A 19,577-nucleotide genomic window follows, 5' to 3' on the forward strand; every position below is an offset into this window, starting at 1 on the left:
TTCACTGAAGTCGGGAAAGCAAGTTCTACGAACAATGTCACCACTGCCTGTAGTTGTGGAAGCTAGAGTAAACACATTGCCTTCTATTACAGTCCCATTGACTATCTAAGTATTTTAACTAAGCCACTAAATAAACGTGAGTCAAAGTGATAGGTGATTTCAGGTCAACTCTAATTCCCAAGGTCAAGTAAGCCTTTGAACAGTGTCTAAGAGCATAAGCTCCCCCCAATTCATCAAAGCAGCCTCACACAGCATTTCCTTCTCTTGGTTTTTACAATGCATTAAAGTTTAGGAGATTATGTGGCGTCAGCTTCAAACCCTTTTAACATGCTTATCCAGCCAGCCATCGGAAAAGCTTCTCAGAGACTTCTTAATGCACTTCCTAACTTTACAGCTGCGTGGGGAAGGCTCCAGTTGTGTATGTGTGTGTTGGGGGGGCTGCAGGACTCCTCCCCAGGACTCAGCAACGCTGCAGTCAAACAAATTTACTGCAGATTTACTTAGACATTGATAATCCTTGTACATGCTTTTTCAGCTGCAAAGACTATGTTTAATGTTTTGCATCTGGGGGTAGGGGAGGAGACAGACACAGAGAGAGATTGAGATTTTCCTACAACAAATAAAAGGCATTTTGTTATTATGCTTGTAACTTCTTTGAAGCCGAAGTGGGGAAAAGTACCAGTTTGGTAAAAATACAGCCTCCAAATTAAATATAAGTAGCCCCAAAAGAAACTTACATGTGAAAGAAAATGCGACTAGACTCTACCACATCTTTCTTTTCTTGAGACAGAGTCTCACTATGTATCCCTGGATTGCCTGGAACCAGAGTCTGTGTCTTTCTCCGCCCTGCGCCCCCCCCCCTCGTTCTGGGATTAAAGAAATTCACCCCCACACCCAGCTGACTTCGTGGTTTCTAAGAACCAGAGAACTCCAGAACATGACTGGAGAAACATACAAACACAGAGACATGTCTACCCAGCTCAGGGATCCTGCTGCCCACATTACTGGCCAGGTGGCTAATTGTGTAGATGATGAAGTCTCTTGGCCCTTGGCTGGCTCCAGATGGTGTGCCTAAGGAGGTGGGGAAGCTCTAACTAACGAACTTTGTTAGCAGTTAGCAGGTCTGGTTGAGCTACAGCGAGACAGTGGTAAGGCTCACTTGGGTAGTCTCATGGGCAAGATGCCCAATGCTTGGGGCACGCGGCAGGTCTCCACACCCCGGCCCCGCCTTTCCTGTTTCTTATGTCTACTCCTTTTGCCTTTCTGTCTTCTTGCCACTTTCCCTACCCATGTCAGAAGTCTCATATTCATCCTTTCTTCACCTTTGTGCCTGAGCAGATGGGTTGGGAACTTTATTCAAATGCACAGTGTTCCATAGAGACATTTGTTTTTATCAGTGAAATGTGCAGAAAAGTATGATTATTGATATCTTTCTATAGAACATAAAACATTCAAGTTTTGATGAGGAAAAACCACCAAGGTATCTTCTACAGTCTGCGTCTATTGTATTTTCCCTTTAAATCCGCTTCCAAAATCTGGTGTGTGTGTGTGTGTGTGTGTGTGTGTGTGTGTGTGTGTGTGTGTGTTGTATTTGGAAATCCACATACCACACTATAGTACAAGTTACTATAACATTGAAAAGAACAGTAATTCAGGGTATTTATATATGATTGACATTATCCTAAGCATTTTTATATGCATTAATTTATTTAAATGCTCACAATTCTACAAGATGGGAACTAGGATAATCCCCATTTCACAAGTGCTGCAAGAAGCTTTGCTCAGGATTACTCTACTATTAAGTGTGTAAGGCCGTATTTGAACCCAAGCTCTGGCCACAGAGGGCATGCCTATTATTATTATTATTATTATTATCATTATTATGAACTTATTTTCTTCTCTGTGCAAATCTTTCTTCGGGTCTTAAGAATTTAAAGATGGATGACATCAAATGAAATTTTATGAAATCTGAAAAGCTACTTTAGTTTGCATTTTCCATCCAACTTTCTGTTCAAGGCTTTGCTTGCACTTTGTCTGTGGCTTGGAAATGTCTTCTGTTCTCATGGAAGCCCTCATGTTTGGCTCTGTGCTGACTTGAGTCTCAGGAAGCCAGACAGCAAGGCTGATCTCCTTGGGCTGGGCTGAACTGCAGCCGGGTATGGCCAGATGGCACTGGGTTGGAGGCAACACACTCTCAGAGCAGTCCTCTCGACACAGAATAGACTGCAACCCTTAGGGACACCAGGAATTGGAACCACCTCTCTGTCTCATTTTGCACTAATTTGTGTTTTTTTTTTTTGTTTTTTTTTCTGAAGTCCAGAATTCTTTAACTTAGAATCAGCAGAATGTTGCTCAGGTGTGGAATAGTCTTCCACACTGAGAAACAAGAACATAAATGGTTATCATTTGTATCTGAAGGGGAAGCAGATCTTCAATGTAGAAAGTATGAAAAGGGTGGGCTACACGGAGTGGTTTGAATTCGTTCACTTTGGAGTCCTTGGCTGAGAGCGCATACGTGGCATGGCTTTCTGGTGGAGGCTGAGGAGCTTGCCTGTTACTGCTTTTTGCCCCCAGAATCCTCTGCCCACTGCAGACCCTTTAACTGTAAAGGGACAAGGTTAGCGGCCGCATTCTCTTAGCTGGTGATGAGTGTTGAGGGAGACTTACTCATGTGGGGTCCCAGCACTGTTGCTAAGATACAAAGCAGTAGCTTTCCGCACTGGGCTAAGAGACAACCCAGTCTCTAGAACACGCCTGGCAAAGGTCTAGAGCAGCTGAGGCTTTAAAACCTTGGAAACATCAACTAGATCTATTGTCAAAAATGACAAAGCATACAAGGGTTTTGGGCCTTTGTTATTTTTACCCCGGATGTTTAAATGTAGACACCTACACGCCCTTTGAGCAACATGCTAGTGTGGATTCAATTCTTGTGATAGATTTCTTCCTAGTCATCATTGCGGAAGTGGCACAGACCATGTAAACCGTGGTTTACATAGTAAGCACACCTTGAGGCACACCTTTCCAAAGCAAGCAGCCTCCTGGCCAAAGGCTGCCTATGGCATGTTCGAAATGTCGGAATCAGACTTCAGAGACTTTGGGTGAGTACCTTCTGCAGGTGTCTGAGATTTCTCAGCCTCCATCCTCTCACTTCGGCAATGCAAATACAGAACTAACTCTCTGACTTGTTGGAGGGGATTCATGGGAGCTGTAAAGGGGACACTATCTGCTCAGGGCTCAGTGTCTGGACAGATGTTCTCCATTTCCTTCTCAGTCTTCAGATGTTAAGTACAGTACCATTCTTAAACTCATGCTCAAGCCCTGGCAATGGATGGCTCCGAGGAACTCTGGCTGGGCCTCCGGGCTATTTCACAGCGTGTGATAGGAGAGACAATTTGATGTGCAGGGAGACACAACTGGTTCTTTCTTGCCTCCAATAGCCAGAACACATACATGTGGAGAAGGAACGAACACTTATGAAAAGCCAATTTGACACTTTACTGTTGCAGGAAATTTAATATCTAGAATTTTATTTGTTAAACTGTACGAATTGCAGTTTGCATACAGCCTTTTAAATTCTGCTCTATGGATTTAGGAAGAGAAAGCTAAATTCTATGATGACATTGTGTGATTGCCTTCTCCCCCTTTTTAAGTACAAAAATCCATTATTAATCAGAAATACAAAAATAATTCCAGATTACTTTAGCAAACCAGGGCAAAAAATGCATGGCTAGCGGTGTGCATGGGCATGGAGGAGAGAATGTGGCATTAAGCTAGTTACTATAGCAACTACATGCAGAAAGCAAACAAGTCCATCTTACTTTATCACATCTCATCAGCCCCAGGTATCTCAGGGATTTGCTGCTCTGTGCAATCAGGGTGGCTCCTTGATCTGTGATTTCTTTACACCATCCAACATCCACCGTCTCTATGGTCACGCTGTACCGCCCAATGGCGATCAGGGCTGCCGGGGGGAAGAGAGAGAGAGAGAGTGTTATGTGCGCAGTGGAAGGGGCCTAGCCCCAGCCAATGATACCTGCTGGGCTCATCTCCTCACTGAACTTGTTCCTGAAATGCTGTGTGAAAATGAATGTTTTATAAATGAAATTAAATTTGAAATGCTTTAGGAAAGCTTGTCCTATGACAAAGCCTTGTGTGCAGTGAATAATCAATCCATAATTTCCCTTTCATGGAACACAATCTTTTATCAGTTTACTCACTTCAAGGTTACCTATACTTCAAGCATTCATATTTGCAGGAGAAATAAATACCAGTAAATTATAGATGGAGAACTATAAAGACCCAGGTGCTATCGAAATTGTATTCAAGGTAACTCTAATACTTTTTAAAAGAACACACACACACACACACACACACACACACACACACACCACATAAACACCATTTTGAGGTGTGTTATATTACATGCAAATTTCTTTATGAATCAGTATAATTTTTTCCATCTGTTCATGACCTGTAAAATGTAAGAGCATATAATACTTTTCACATTAGTTCTTCTTGGGGCTGTTGGAAATTAAGAGTACATTATACATACAGTTTAATTTAATTGGTGCCAGGCTAGAGTACAGTAATGGGAATGTATTTGTTATGGCAAATTTCCTTTCCATATCAGAAATCTTTCTATTAATATATAAAAAGAGCCTGCCACCTGAAAACTATGCCATTATCTCTGACGTTCTTGATTCTTTATCACTGCACCACTACTAAATGCTGATGCCCATGCTAGAGTCTCAGATGTACTTTAGTCGACCCTGCAAAGCTCTCCAAGCCATCATCCTGCTGGAGCCACCAATCAGCAAACAGGGCTCTTCTCCAGGGACTGACTGGTGTGAGGTTGGATAGGTGAGCACGGCTCTAACTAAAAACCAGATTTTAATACCTGCAGCCAGAATGATGTTAGGATGCATTATCTGTGAACGACAACCCTGGCGGCGGTTGTTTCCTTATTCTGATGACGTGGTTTGATTTCTGGAACCATGCAGGTGGGAGGTATTCTCTAAACTGTGCTGACTACATTTAGAAAGGCAGAATAAATTTCTCATGTAAATAAATACAACCCGGGAAACACCACTTGGCAAAACTCTGAAAACCATCTCAGTGATTTAAAAAAACAAAAACAAAAACTATTATACTCATACCCCAGGGATCCTGCAATAAAGTACTCAGAGGAAGCCAAAGTTCACAGAACAACAATCATGATCCCAGTGTTTTCAATTAAAAATACCATAGAGATTTTTCTTACGTTCCTCATAACACCAGTATTCATTAACACTTTCAAACGGTTTGCATGCATGTAACAGTAGTAGTAGTAGAAACAATATCCCAAGTTATTCCCACTGCTGTCTCCGACTTAAAAAAAACTGTTCCAGCATGGGCCATGGTCCCACAGGGAGTCACTGGAACCAGGCTGTGCTGAGCAAGCCCCGCCTTTCACTGGCCCTGGAATAGCTGGCAGCGCTGCTCAGGGGAAAGCTGTGATCACCCACCCACCCTGCACTTAGGAAAGATGGTCCACCCCTCACCACAAGTGTGTATCTCATCTAGGCAGCACATTAGAGTTGACTGACCCTGTGGTTAGGGACACAGGTCTGAGGGTGTGAGAGCAGATTGTTGACCCCTCCATGCTCCCCACTCTGCCTCCTGCTACCTATGGCAGGCGAGAGAGATCTGGCCCGAGGGTCACCAGAATGAGAACTCACCCTGCCCCACACCAGCTACAGCACCCCACATTGGCAGCACACTAGAGCTAACTCTGGTTGTTGGGAGCCCAGGCGAGCCATCCCTGAGAGCAACAGAGCTGACCCCAACCTCGCATGCCCCTACAGGAATTGGAGGGCTCTGCACCTCTCCTGGGCAAAATAGTAGAACTGGCCCTAGTGATGTGAGTGTGGGTGACCCGGATCTGAGGATCTGAGAGCAGGAAAGCTGACCCTGCTCCTTGCTGCAGGCTGCATTGGCTGAGCTAGCTGAGGCAGTGCTGGAGAGCTCACCCAGGTAGTGATGATGAGGGAAAGCTGGCGGGCTGACCAACCCATCTACCACCCAGGTCTAGAAACAGGGCTATGAGTTGTCCCACTCCAACATCTACCCCATCAAGGAACTGCTGGAGCATGTGAAGGGGATGAGCCTACAGATCCCAAACAGCAGGATCTCCACGACACAGGACAACAACTGGAGGTCCAAGAGGAGCCCCAGTGAGAGCCCGCTGAGAGTCCTATAGCAGAAGCCAGAGGCCTCCAGCCAGACCAGTGTCGCCAATGACTCCCGGAAATGAACACTTGAAAGTAAAGATGAATGGATTAAAGGGTCAACTGTGTGACTCAATGGCAAACACTACAGCTTCCACATGGAGATTCCTCTCTCTCTTTTTAAATTTTGTTTGTTTTGTTTATTATGTTTGGTCTGGTTTTTCTTTTAAGTTTTGTTTTTTTGGGGGAGGGGGGAAGTTGCAAGGGCAGAAGGCAGATGCAAGGGGATGGGGAGATAAATGGGATCGGAATGCATGATGTGAAATCCACAAAGAATCAATAGAAGAATTTAAAAAAAGAAAGAAAACTGTTCTTTCCTCTGGTATTGGCCTCTCTCTCATCGGTTAACAATATCCTGAAGATCTCCTACGGTAAAGGAAATAGGAGATGCATGAACGAAATCCCTTCCACTACGAAGGGTTCCGACTGTGGTGTTTAGACAATGAAAATGCAGAAGTTGCAGGGATGCCCAAGGGCGGCAGACTGTGAGCAGCTGGAGACTTAAGGCTAGAGCACCGGAGTCCTGAACTGTCCAGAGAAAGGTTAACTCAAATGGCACGAGGAGGCACTTTTCCGGGCCGCCATGCAGGCAAATGCAGGCACAACAGTAGCTGAGGACCTGGTTCCAGAGTCACTGGTGTCTGGAGTTCTGCTTTATCTCCCCTGTCCAAATTAAATTAGAGAACAATGGCAGCAACTGCAGGCCAATAGGGGCATTTAGTTTGGGCTTGGGTCTTGCTCTGTTTACTGAAGGCAGGCTTCGACTTTATTATTCAGACAAAAGCTCATTTCTTCAGGGAAACTCATGAATGCTAAAGCATTTCTACCCACAACTGATAGGCTACTTTCCATAAGTCAGGTTCTGGACTAAGGATTTATGGCTAAGTATCTGATGTAACCTTCACAATAAGCCTGTGGAGTCTCTTATTACCGCCTCAAAGACCAGCAAACCAAGTCACATAGAGATTGAATAGCTTTCATCATAACGTTGAAAAACAGTAAAGGTGGGAACAGGATTTTAAGATCGAAGCCAGCACCTAGGCCTGTCTGCTAATCAGATCTACACATTAGAACCACAGGCATGGCAGCATGCTAACAGGCTACATCCTGTCAGAATGGTGGAGGAATTACTATGTGACATACTGAGCCGAGGAGCTGGGGATACAGACATTTACTGAGCTCAAGGCTGCTTGAATGGATGAGAGGGTGAGGCTGAGTAGAAAAGAGCAGCCAGGTAAGTAAGCAAGCAGTCACAAATCATGCTAATTCTCCGTCTCTTTCTATCCCGCTTCCTTCTCGGTTTCCAGATCTCAGGTGATCAGAATCATCACCCAGCCATTTATTCCACCTGGGAATAGCATTTACTTCTTCAACGGCCTATGTCTCACCTTAGAGTAGTGGCTTGCTATGAGGGAAGTATGTCTGGTACCCAGCCTGGTACAGAGTGGGTTCTTACACATGCTATAAACATGCAAGTGACCACTGCCCCTGCCCTCCTTGTGGGGGGATGACAAAGAAGCCTTCAGAGAAGAGGTAAGCCCAGTCTTGAAGGGCTACCCAGAATTCTCCAGAGAAGCAAAGGCAGGCGCAAGGGCAAGTCTGTTGGATGGGGACACAGCCTATTCCAAGGTTGAGAGATGAAAAGGGACACGTAAACAAACTCAGAGAAGTAGCAAGAGTCACTGAAGAAACATTCCATGCATATTGGTGGACGCTGGGGCAAGACACAAAGCACACAGAGCAGAGTCCTCAGCAGCACACAGCTAGTCTAGAAGCTATAGTTTAAACAAATGTGGAAGTCAATCTCATTCTAAACTGTGACAAGTGTTCTCCAGGGAGCAGACTGATCACAATAGGATGCATGTGTGATTGGGTACCAGCTGGACCTAAGAGGTTCCTAATGGAATCCTCCTTAATCCCTCTTGCAGCCTTGCAAAACAACGAGCAGTTTAGAGGGAAAGAACTCATGCTCAGAAATTCACAAAGGCCAGCTCCAACAAAGGGGTACAACTGCTTCCCAGGCTGAGGTCAGTTACATCTGGATGGGATGGAGACTGAGCCTGCTCTCTTCGACTCTATTCAAGACCTAAATATTATAGCTTGTGGATGGCCAAGTATTTAGTCTGAGTTGATGGCACTGGCTTAATGGGAAATTTTGATTACGAAACATATATAAAATAATTTACCTCTTTGAAATCTATGGCGCCTTTGGCAACTTCTTCATTGTTGTTCCTGAGCTAGCTGTGAAAATGTAATCTAATATAACGTTGGCTTCACCTCTAGCCACTCTATTTAGTAGATGCCTGACCTCAGGGTGATAGTTAACTTTTGTGAGACACAGCTTCTTCATCCAGATAATAGGGATATTGACTGTATGTCTCACCCACTTCACAGGTTCAAATGAGATAATACATGTAAGGGACTTTTTGCTATATAAATGTCATAGTTTGTTTGGCGTTTCCGAAAACCACACTAGGGAGCAGTTGATACAAAATAGAAAGGCCTGACCAAGACTTGCTGGTGCAAGTCTGAAATGCAAGCTACCTGCAAGGCTTAGACAGGAAGGTCATAAGCTAAACTGGCCTGGCTACATGGTCCAGGGCTAGCCTGGACAACTTCAGAAGAGTCTATCTCAAACCTGGAAAGGTTGGGGCTATAGCTCAGTGACAACACACTTGCCTGGCATGAATGAGGCTCTGGGTTCTATCTCCCTGTACCACAAAATAAAACAACTTCAAGAGGTTAGACAAAGGAACAGCTCTGAGGGCACTGTGTGAGTGTCCAGGCACTTCATCATCACAAAGTCCTTGAACTGCACACTCTCCACTGTTGACCATGGATGTGTAACTTGCACATCCTGTGTTCATAGGCCTGTAACTGTAAATATGTGACTGCTATTTACATCGGGGCTGGTGACATACTATAACGGTATTTATGAACCTTGAAAAAATATGCAACACCAACTGCTAATTCTAAGGAAAATTCGATATACGTTTTTAATGTACTGAATGCAATTAATGAAAAAAGGTACAGTCTAAAGAACTTTACACAAATGAAAGAGACATGTTCAGTAATTTTCCATGTTAAGACGAGACATGAGCCTACCAGGAGACACTTCCAGAGGCACAGAGAGAGCAGAGAGGTCTGCAAGACCGAAGGACATATGCACTTACTTCTGACCAAAAATTCCACTTTGACGGTTTTACCTTGAAAATACAGTTCTAATAATAATATCAAACTACATATGAATTTATTTACTGGTGTACTGACTGGAACTTAAAAACAGGAAACAACCTAAGTGCTCATATAGAGAAAGTGATGGAAGAAAGTGATACCCCACAGATATATCTCCATCTTTCATACACTAGAAAAGGAAAGAAAACACAGACATCTGTTGATTTGTGCAAACGTGACAAGTGATGGTTATCGTGAGAAGAAGCTGAGATGTAGGGTGGGGATGAGGCAGGAAAGCCACTGCCTTTTTTTTTTTATTTTTTGCTTTTGTTTTTTTTCCAAACAGGGTTTCTCTGTGTAGTAGCCCTGGCTGTTCTGGATCTCACTCTGTAGCCCAGGCTGGCCTCAAACTCACAGAGATCCACCTGCCTCTGCCTCCCGAGTGCTGGGATTAAAGGCGTACACCACCACTGCCTGGCAATTACCTCTCTTTGTTGCTTTGATTTTCTGAATTATTGTAGTGTTTTACATCATTTCCAAAATAAACATCTATATGGAGAACTCAGAGAGGAATATCATCATAAATGAATCCAACTGTACCGAAATGAACAGCATAACCAGGTGAATCACACAGCTATAATAAATGGGAACGTTAAGAAATAATTTGCTTTGGAAACAACATTTTGACTGGATATTAAGACTATGCGCTAATTCAGTAACTACTTTTGCGTGATCTAGGGCTGTACATTATGACAGGCAGTCTTTTCACTGTTAAAGGAGTTACAAATAAGGACAGCTGGAGGATGTTTATGATGAACCTCCTTGTAGTGTAGAGGAGGCTGAGTTTTTAGAATGAACTCAGATTTTCAGAAAAGATAATAAACATGGCGCATGGGTCTGCCTGGTTTAGCAAACATGCACATATTCTTGGCACTTCTTGCTGAGAGGGATTAGGAGCAGTTGCTATTGTCTAAATACCATCCGTCAATAAAGGGAATCTGCTTCCTAGAGAAGTGATTTCTTATAAAAGGAACTAGAAGCCAGGTGGTAGTGGCGCACACCTTTAATCCCAGCACTCGGGAGGCAGAGCCAGGTGGATCTCTGTGAGTTCGAGGCCCGCCTGGGCTACAGAGTGAGTTCCAGGAAAGGCGCAAAGCTATTCAGAGAAACCCTGTCTTGAAAAACAAACAAACAAAAAATAAAATAAAAAGAATTAGAGAAAACCAAGTGTGGAACATCTTATGACGTCAGAAAAAAATGGAGTTTAGAAAAGAATGGAGGTACATCAAAAGGATAAAGGATCTAATTAGAGAGAATGCCAATGGTCAAAGTTTGAACAAGCTGACCACAAAAATAAATACAACAGTGTTGACTAACACTTTGTACAAAGTATATCTATAAACCCATACAGATGCAAACAGATAAATAAATAGGTATGGACGAACAGGCCGTCCATACAGAAGAACTGCATTTAAATAATGAAAATCGATGAGAGAAGTAAAGAAATATTGTTAGGCAAAGACTACAGCAATAATCATAGGCATGATAGACCAATAGATGCACAAACCAGTTAGTTGTTACACTATAAAAGGAAAAATACTGGAATAGTGACAAAGGTGGTCTTCATTTACAAACGGAAAAAACTAACTTTGCAGTGGGTAGATCCTGATCAGTGTTACACACATGTCTCCTGGTCATTTCTGCAGTATTCCTGATAACCTAATCAATCTCCATCTCATCATAAGCAGATATCACACCGTGGACCGGGGAAGATAGCTCAGCAAGCCAAGGTGCTTGCTTTGTGATCCTGGAGATCTGAATTTCATTCCTAGAAGCCATGGAAAGGTGACAGAAAAGAACCAACCCCACACAGTTACCCTCCTCCATCCACATGTGTGCTGTGGATGCACATCCACACACACCTCACACAGCAACAATAATAATGAAATCAACAACAGGAGTAAACATCACATTCAGAGAAGCCCAAATGAGAAACATTTTACAAATTAACTCACCAGTACTCGTCTAAAGGGTCAGGGCGGTAGAAATAAAATCCAAACAAAAAAACAACAAAAATGAGCGCCTGGCCACAAACCAGAGGAGACTCAAGATAATATGACAACTAAATATAATGCAGAATAGGAGGCTGGATCCTGGGCCAGACATGGAGATTAGCTTTAAAAATAGCAAGACTGTGGCTAGAGAGATGGCTCAGTAGTTAAGAGTGCTGGTTGTTCTTCCTAAGGACAGGGGTTTGATTCTCAGCACCCACACGGCAGCTCACAACTGTCCATAGCTACAGCTCCAGGTACCTGACACCCTCACACAGACATACGTACAGGGAAAACACCAATACCATAAAATAAAGATAAATAAATCATTAAAAAAAAACCAACCAGTAACATTTAGATAAGTTTAGTTAATACTATTTCTTCAACATTAATTCTCCAGTTTTGATAATTTTATTGGAGCCATATCTGTTGCCAACATTAGGGATATCTGGGTGAATACAGCATGGGATTTCTACTATTGTTTTTAAGGTTTTTGCAAAATTAGCATTTGTTTCAAAATAACAACTTAAAGCATGGACAAATGCACAAAGGATGATAAATGAATGAACTAAGCTGAGAACTAAAATTTTCTAAGTGAAACGATCTGGTATATAAATGTTAGGACTAAAAATGGGAGGAGGATGAGTCATATCAGCACGTTAACGAGGACCCTGCAGATGCTACATATCCTCCTTAGCTCTCTCTCCTGCCACAGAGCTGGGCGCTTCTAATAAAATCAGAAATGCCCTCATGCTTGAAAGGATAGGGGTTAAAATTTAACAGCAAGATTAACGTCTTTCATGTAATACTTGGATGAAAGCCATTTGTAAAGAAATTTCTTGGCACACTTACAAAGAGATAAATATGAGAGAGTGTCCGTCTCTGTAGAAGCAACACAGGCTACAAAAACAAAGAAATGACACTTTCAGAGACATTTGTTGTGTTGACGGTCCCTGAGAAGACTCCCCCACCCACAGGGACTACACTTCACCCTGGCTGCTCTGCACAGGAGCATCACGTGCTCCGACTCAAAGCACAGATGCCCAAGTGCCACCCCTGGAGGGTCCATTTAGAAGTTGTTAACAACTCCTTGGGTCCTGGTATGCAGCTGAGGGCTGAGAGCCACTTCGAGGATTGACCTACAATTCTGGCAAAGTCAGTCTACTAAAAGAAAGCGCTCACTTTGACGGCTATAAATAGCACCCATGTTCTGACACATTAAAACAATGTGTCCTCACACACACAGCAGCTACTTGCTTATGAACAACACTTTCTAATATCCTTGTGCCTTGTCCATTTGATGCACCACTGTCGTCTTAGTATAATGTAGTTTAGCAGACGCTGACTGCACACTATGACAAGTTTTCCTGATTCTGTTTTTGTAAATATATGTATTTCTCACTTCCTTGCATTTACTTTCAAACACAGCACGTAGCAGGGTTTTCTGCATCTTACAAGTGCATATCAATGCACCTTTCTCCCTTAAGTAAGTTGTGAACACTTTGGGGCATTGAATTTTGACTACACCCTTACTTGGGAACTCTGAATCTCTAAAAAGAAAAATTTTAAACTTAAATTATTTTTTTCATAGCTATAAAGCAAATGTAGGAAGTTGCACACGAGAAACAGCATGGCAGCCCTACCCATCAAACCCCAGCTTGTCAGTTTCTCTTTCCAGCAGGGAAAAGGTTCATCCTGACTTCCAATCATGGACTGGCCACTTAAAGAATTTATATAAACAGGATTAGACAACAGAGAGCATTCTGGCTTTTTAGCTGTTCATTATATTCGTGAGGTACATTCACATAGTTGTGTATGCTGGTAAGAGGACATGTTCATTCCCAGTGCTGTATGGTACTCCATTCAGGTGATTTACAGTTGGCGGGGCTATTATGGGCAGTGTGGCTGTGAACACCAGCATTTATGTTTTTCTGTGGAGGACATACATTTTCACTTCACTTGGGAAATGCATATACATAGGGATGGAATCTCTAGCTAAATGGCTTCCAGTGTTGCCACACCACTTTACATTCCCGCCAGTATGTGTAAAGGTTTCTTCACACTGTTGATACTACTTAATAAATGTGCCTGACTATAGCATTCCAGTGGACATGCGGTGGGGATGGGTTTTAATTGTCATTTCCCTGGGAGGAACGATTTTATGCATCTTTTCATGATATCGTACATTTTTGTTTTTAAATCCTGTAATAAATACACATGGGTATCAATTAGGTTAAATAAAAAGGGAAGGTAGATGGTAACTTTTAAATTATTAGGCTATACAAAAGAATAATCTTCTAAGGAAGAAATAATTTTCAATGTAATGAAATTGCTGGTAAATAGACTTTTTCTGCTTTCAAAAACAGGAATCTTAAAACATGCAAGTTAAAGAGGTGGGTGATAAAGGATGCAGAGAACACTCCAGAGCTGTGCAATATGCTTTAGTTAGGGACCCGAGATCTTTGCAAATCAAGTACAAAATCTGTATAATAAGACAAACTGCCTGACAATTGTGGCTAACACTAGAATCTGAAAACAGAATTGTCCCCTACTTTAACGATGCTGCACCTTGGGCCATCAATTTTACAAAGCTGTGTACGGAGTTCAGAGTAGCAACATGCAAGCCTGGATCACATGGGGCAAGCCTGCTGTGACCTCTGACTTCTCTGGCAAGGTATTCTCCTGCCCTTCACATCCTGAGATGGAGATGCAAGCATTATTGATAGATTGCATCTACTTTCTTTCCTTTCAGGTAAACAAGTTGGTAAAGAGAATAAGTTCAAGTGAAGATTTTTCTTTAAAAAAGAAAGTTGTTTAATGCATGAGACCAAGGATAAGTGCTGTATTTTAACTCACATACATACATTGTTTCCCAGGCAGAAACATACAAATATGGCTGCACATGTAAAAACTATTCCTATAGACCTGACTCCCAGAATGGACTAAGAGAGGGGTGTAGTTAGAGCCAACCTGACACCCTGCTTTGAGTTCCAGTGGTGGCATGTCTTGTACAATCAACCTTGGAGAGGATCTCTCAGCTCCCCTGACAATCCTATTACATTTTAGAATTCAAGATGAAGAAGGAGGAGGAGGAGGAGGAGGAGGAGGAGGAGGAGGAGGAGGAAGTGTTCCCACTCTAACATAGCAGAGACTATAAAATCATCCCTGGTTCAATAATTCTGCATAAATACATATATCAAAGAATTACTACATATTCTTTTCAAAATCTTGACATTATATGAGATTTCCTCACTTTATGAGAAGTGAATTAAGGCTTAGAGTATGTTAATTCACTAATGTGGAGAAGAACATTAATGTCTGCTTACCTTCCTGAACTGACTTTTCCAGACTGATCCTAAAGGCAGTGGACATAGGCTACAAACATCTGTGTGACCCCATGTAAGCAGCATAGGATGAGGAGGCACAGAGGCTGGTGCAGACACACACGTCAGGCAAGCCAGCCAACACTAATGGTTTCCTGAAGCAGAGGCAAGGGAAAAGCAGAGTGGACACACTCTCTTGTTTCTTTCAATGGATTCTGAGTGCCTACTATGTGCCAGATATTGTTTTAGGGGCTAAGAATAAGGGGTCAATTTCTTGCCTTACTAAAGCTTCCATTGAATTAACTAGAACACATCATTTGTCATGTGGTGATTCTGTTTGGGGGAATAAAAAAGGAACCAAGGTGGGAGTGCTCCAATGCCTCACAAAGAAATTGATATCTGAGCAAAGCCTGAAAGAGGAGCCTTACAGATATTTAAGAGAAAGGCATCCATGCAGGTCAGACCTCAAAGTAAGCCCATAAGATGAGAGGAAGTCTGTTCTAGAGAGAAGGAGAATAGTTGTGATGAGATCACCAAGTTAATGAAAAGACAAAAGAGTGGGAAAAATCATCTTTCAGGTCACTTAACAGTATTGACTCTGGCTCTAAAGGAAATAGAAATCCATTGGAATACATGTGGCAGAGGGCAGATGTAATTAACCCAAATTCTAAAAGGCTGCTCTGGATTCAGGGCTGGGGTAAGAAGAGAAGCAGAGTACTGAGGAGGAGGCCACTGCCATTTTCCAGGCAGGAAGTGAGACTGGATGGGCTGCATAGCAGAGAGAGGGAGGGGAGGGCTGACTTCTGAATAGTCTTCAAGGGTAAGAAGGGACATGTGCTGGTAGACTGCATGTGGGGAGGGGCTGGGTGGGAGGAGAAAAGGGGTTTTTAAGAATGTCAAAAGAGCTGGGTATGATGGCATATACTTTTAATCTCAACTCTTCTGGAAGTAAAGTCAGGAGAATCATGAGTTTGAGGCAGCCTGGGCTACACAGTGAGCTTGAAGCCAGTATGGCCAACCTGGTGAGATCCTGTCTCAAAATAAAAGCACAGGGTTGTGGGAGTAGCCCAGTGCTGTGTGGTGTTTGCTTAGCAGGTTCAGGGCCCTGTATTAATCTACAGTACTGCTAAATACATTTTTAAAATGGCAAAAAACAAAAACAAAAACAAAAACAAAACCATAGCACTTAGACAAAAAAAATTCTTACATGGATTTTTACCAAGCTGTTCTTCGTGTTGTGTCTAATTGTCTCTGTGTTGCTGAGAAGACACTGGTTCCTTCTACTGCCTATGAACAACGGAGTGAGAACAGGCTCAGTTACATCAGTCCCTCACGGAACCACATAAAGACTTTGTTTGTTAGCATTCTATAACCTGTTTATTTAAAAATGTACATCGCAATTACATGTACCCAGCAGGGGTTTTGCTATCCTGCAGAGTCGGTATTCACTCTTCTATTTTAAATCCTAACTGGGCAGCTTTAGTATGTCAGCCAGTAGGATGACTGGAGATGCCTTTGGGGAGATTACAGGGTAATACATAAAACACTCAACTGAATTAGGCTTTTCTGAAAAACAGAAACAAAGTGAAGGGCAGAGCAGCTTCCAGGGCTGCAGCTGAGCAGTTGTACTAGAACACAAAACAAAGACCTCTGTTGACTAGAGTGCTCCAGACAACCGCATTTACTTACTGGTGCTCACATCCAACCTCTCAAACCATTGGGAATCATGGGCCACACTAGTGGAAGCCCATGAACTGTGGACTGGTGGCTGTGGAGCCCCCATGGGACTGGACTAGGCCCTCTGGATATGGAAGATGGTTGTTTGGCTCGAACCAGGCAGGGGGATGTGGGGGGATCCATCTCTGGTGCATGGGCAGGCTGTTGGGAGCCCAATGCCTACGGTGTGACGCCTTACACAGCCTTGGTGCAGTGGGGAGGGGCTGGGACCTGCCTAGGCTCAGTGTGCTGGCCTATGCTGACTCCTCATGGGAGACCTCCATCTGGGGGGATGTGGGGATGCGGGGTGGCTTGGGAAGGAGGGTTGAAGGGTGGGAGGAAGGAGGAGGGGGGAATCTGTGGGTGGTATGTAGAGTGAGTAGAAAAATCTCTTAATTAAAGAAAAATGAAAAAAAATTAAAGCAAGAAAAAAAAAAGAGAGAATTTCTCGTGGTAAAAACACAGTTGCAAATCAATGAAAACTGAGCATGGAAGTGTAGCTCACTGCAACCATAGCATCCGTGACGGGGCTCCCCTGGAGTGTCAATTTTCTTGGTAATTTTTCCTTATGGGTATGATGTCTCTGCCATTAGAAAATTTAAAAAATAAATAAATTCAAGGCATTTCAACTTGAGATTTTGTGGTCTGGTGGAGAACCTGAGAAAACAGCGAGTATTACATTTTCTGTAGTATCTGTGTTCCCGATTTTCTTTGGAATATTCCCATTTCCTGCCGGTTTACATTCTAATACGTCTGTTCGTCTATCAGTAACCCTCCAGTCCACAAGTGGAGTCTATGCATACCATTGTTGGGAACCGAACTGTAAGTTTAAAAACAAGAGTTGACATTCAAGGAGTAAGAGGTTGGAAAAGAATAAACAGTAAGCACCGACGAGAAGTCACTTGTCTCCTTCATGGAAGGCTTCGTCCCCAGCTGGTGGCCCCGGTTTGGACGTTCGGCAAACATCAGGAGGCGGGGCCTACTTGGAGGAGATAGGCCAATGCGGTGCCTTGCTGGGGGCTGCCTTTGCCTGGACCCACTCAGGTAGCAGCTCCGTCTGCCCAACGCTCTCCTTCCCCACAGGCCCAGAAAGGCGGCTGAATGTCTGTGGCTGAAAGGCCCGAAGCCATGAGCCCACACTGCTTTTCCTCCCGTTGGGTCGCTAATGGCAGGTACTTCGTCATGGTCATGTATCCAAACGATACAGGAAGGAAAGAAAGACCAAGTGCAGAGAATATCAGTGCAGGTATCACAGGACAGCATCCCAGTCCTGGATCTGCTCACAACAGTGTGTTCACATATGAGGATCACAGGAAAGATACACAAACACATGCTTCTCCGTGAGTACTAAGCCACGCAGTGACCTTTGGAACTGCACTTTGCACTCCCAGGCCTGGGTCCCAGAGGTGTACCTACACAGTAATATATTTTCCTAAATGTGGAAGAGTGAGACACCCTAGGGTTACTCTTGTAGGGGACATTCCAAAATCCAACAAACTCCAGGGTCTGCCAAACCTTGCCTCATTCCCTGGCCTGTAATAGTCTGACTCTGTGGTTAGAGAAGAGGTGCTGTGTCTTTTCACTGTTTTTCTGTATCATCAAATGATTGTGGTGCACAGCCAGGTTTAGAAATCACTGAGAAGAAGAGTTCTGACTGATCTGTTTAATGAGTCCCCAACTTCTAGGCAGTATTTCCTTTGTGCTACTTTGCCACCATTGATTGGGACATAAACTATATAACGCTATGTAGTTTGGGAACGCTGACAATTGGCAACATTTACTTCCACGCTGCAGTGATGAATCACATAGCCCTCTGTGCTGGGTAATTAACTATCCATTTGTATGGACTGGCTGTACCAATACAGTTCTCTTCAACAAGGAAGGAAAGGAATTTGGGCAGAACATTAACAGTTGCTAATACCAAGCAAATAGAGTAAATTGGATTTATTAAAAAGAGTATCTGTGTGGATTTTTACCCACAGAGTTGATATAATTTGTCTAGCTTTCTAATTATAGCTGGGACAGAAAATGGCTGAACCTGAGGACCTCTCACGGTATCTAATAAACTCTAACTTACAGGGAGAACATTTCTCCGGCTGGAGAATGACAAATAATTTACTAAGCTTTTCCTGAAAGACAGAGAAAGGTGTCTCACCTATATCCAGCTGATGAATTAGCTTTAGCTAATGATCAGTATCATGAGATAGCAAAGAAGCAGGCTGTAATTATTCTGAAAGGAAGGAAGGAAGAGATCTGATAAAGAGACTACGTCAGCTAATTCCTCCTGTGGCACACTGAGCAGGAGAGGGGTTGACTGGCCAGGAGTTTAAAGGAAGGTGGAGGTGATGGACACTGGCAGTTTTTACCTGCCTGGGATCCATTGCTACTTTCTGGTTAAAAACAACAACAACAACAACCAAAAAACCCAAACCTCAGTTTCCCTTGCTTGGGTGCAGGCGGGCTGCCATCTGGTTCCCTGCATGTGCCCCAAACCCGAGTTTCCAGGAGCAGGCACAGACATCTAAGTCTCACTTGAATTTCGAAGTCCACCTGCTCTGGAGGGAGTTCCCTAAAGAGACTGTCTTGGTAACCTGGAGATCCTATGTTTTTGTCCTTTTCAAAGCTTACCATGTTAGTTTAAAATTTTTATTCTGGGGGTGTGGTGGTTTGAATAAGAATGGCCCCCTACAGGCTCATATATTTGAATGCTTAGTCACCAAGGAGTGACACTATTTGAGAGGATTAGAAGGATTAGGAGGTATCCCTTGTTAGAGGAAGTGTGTCACTGGAGAGCCCATGCCAGGCCCTGTGTGTGTGCGTGTGTGCGTGCGCGTGCGCGTGCGTGTGTGTGTGTGTGTGTGTGTGTGTGTGTGTGTGTGTGTCTGTTTACAGATCAGGGTACAGAGCTCTTAGCTACTACTCCGGCCCCTGCCATGCCTGCCTCCATGCTCTCCACCATCGCGATAATGGACTAAACCTCTGAAACTGTGAGTGAGCCCACAGTTGAATGCCTCCTTTCATAAGAAGCATTCTTCTTTCATGGTGTC

General features: G+C 43.4%; 1 protein-coding gene across 1 annotated transcript in view; it reads right to left on the bottom strand.

Annotated features, from left to right (window-relative positions):
* The window catches only part of Fbxl17 (F-box and leucine rich repeat protein 17), a 458,141-nt gene that overhangs the window by 18,145 nt on the left and 420,419 nt on the right, over window positions 1-19,577 (bottom strand). The window contains exon 8 of the mRNA XM_036173142.1: window positions 3,819-3,961. Coding sequence (XP_036029035.1) covers window positions 3,819-3,961 — 143 coding nt within the window. The remainder of the gene's footprint in view (window positions 1-3,818; window positions 3,962-19,577) is intronic.

The sequence above is a fragment of the Onychomys torridus genome, chromosome 23 (genome assembly GCF_903995425.1).
Source record: "Onychomys torridus chromosome 23, mOncTor1.1, whole genome shotgun sequence".
NCBI classification, from domain to species: Eukaryota; Metazoa; Chordata; class Mammalia; order Rodentia; family Cricetidae; genus Onychomys; species Onychomys torridus.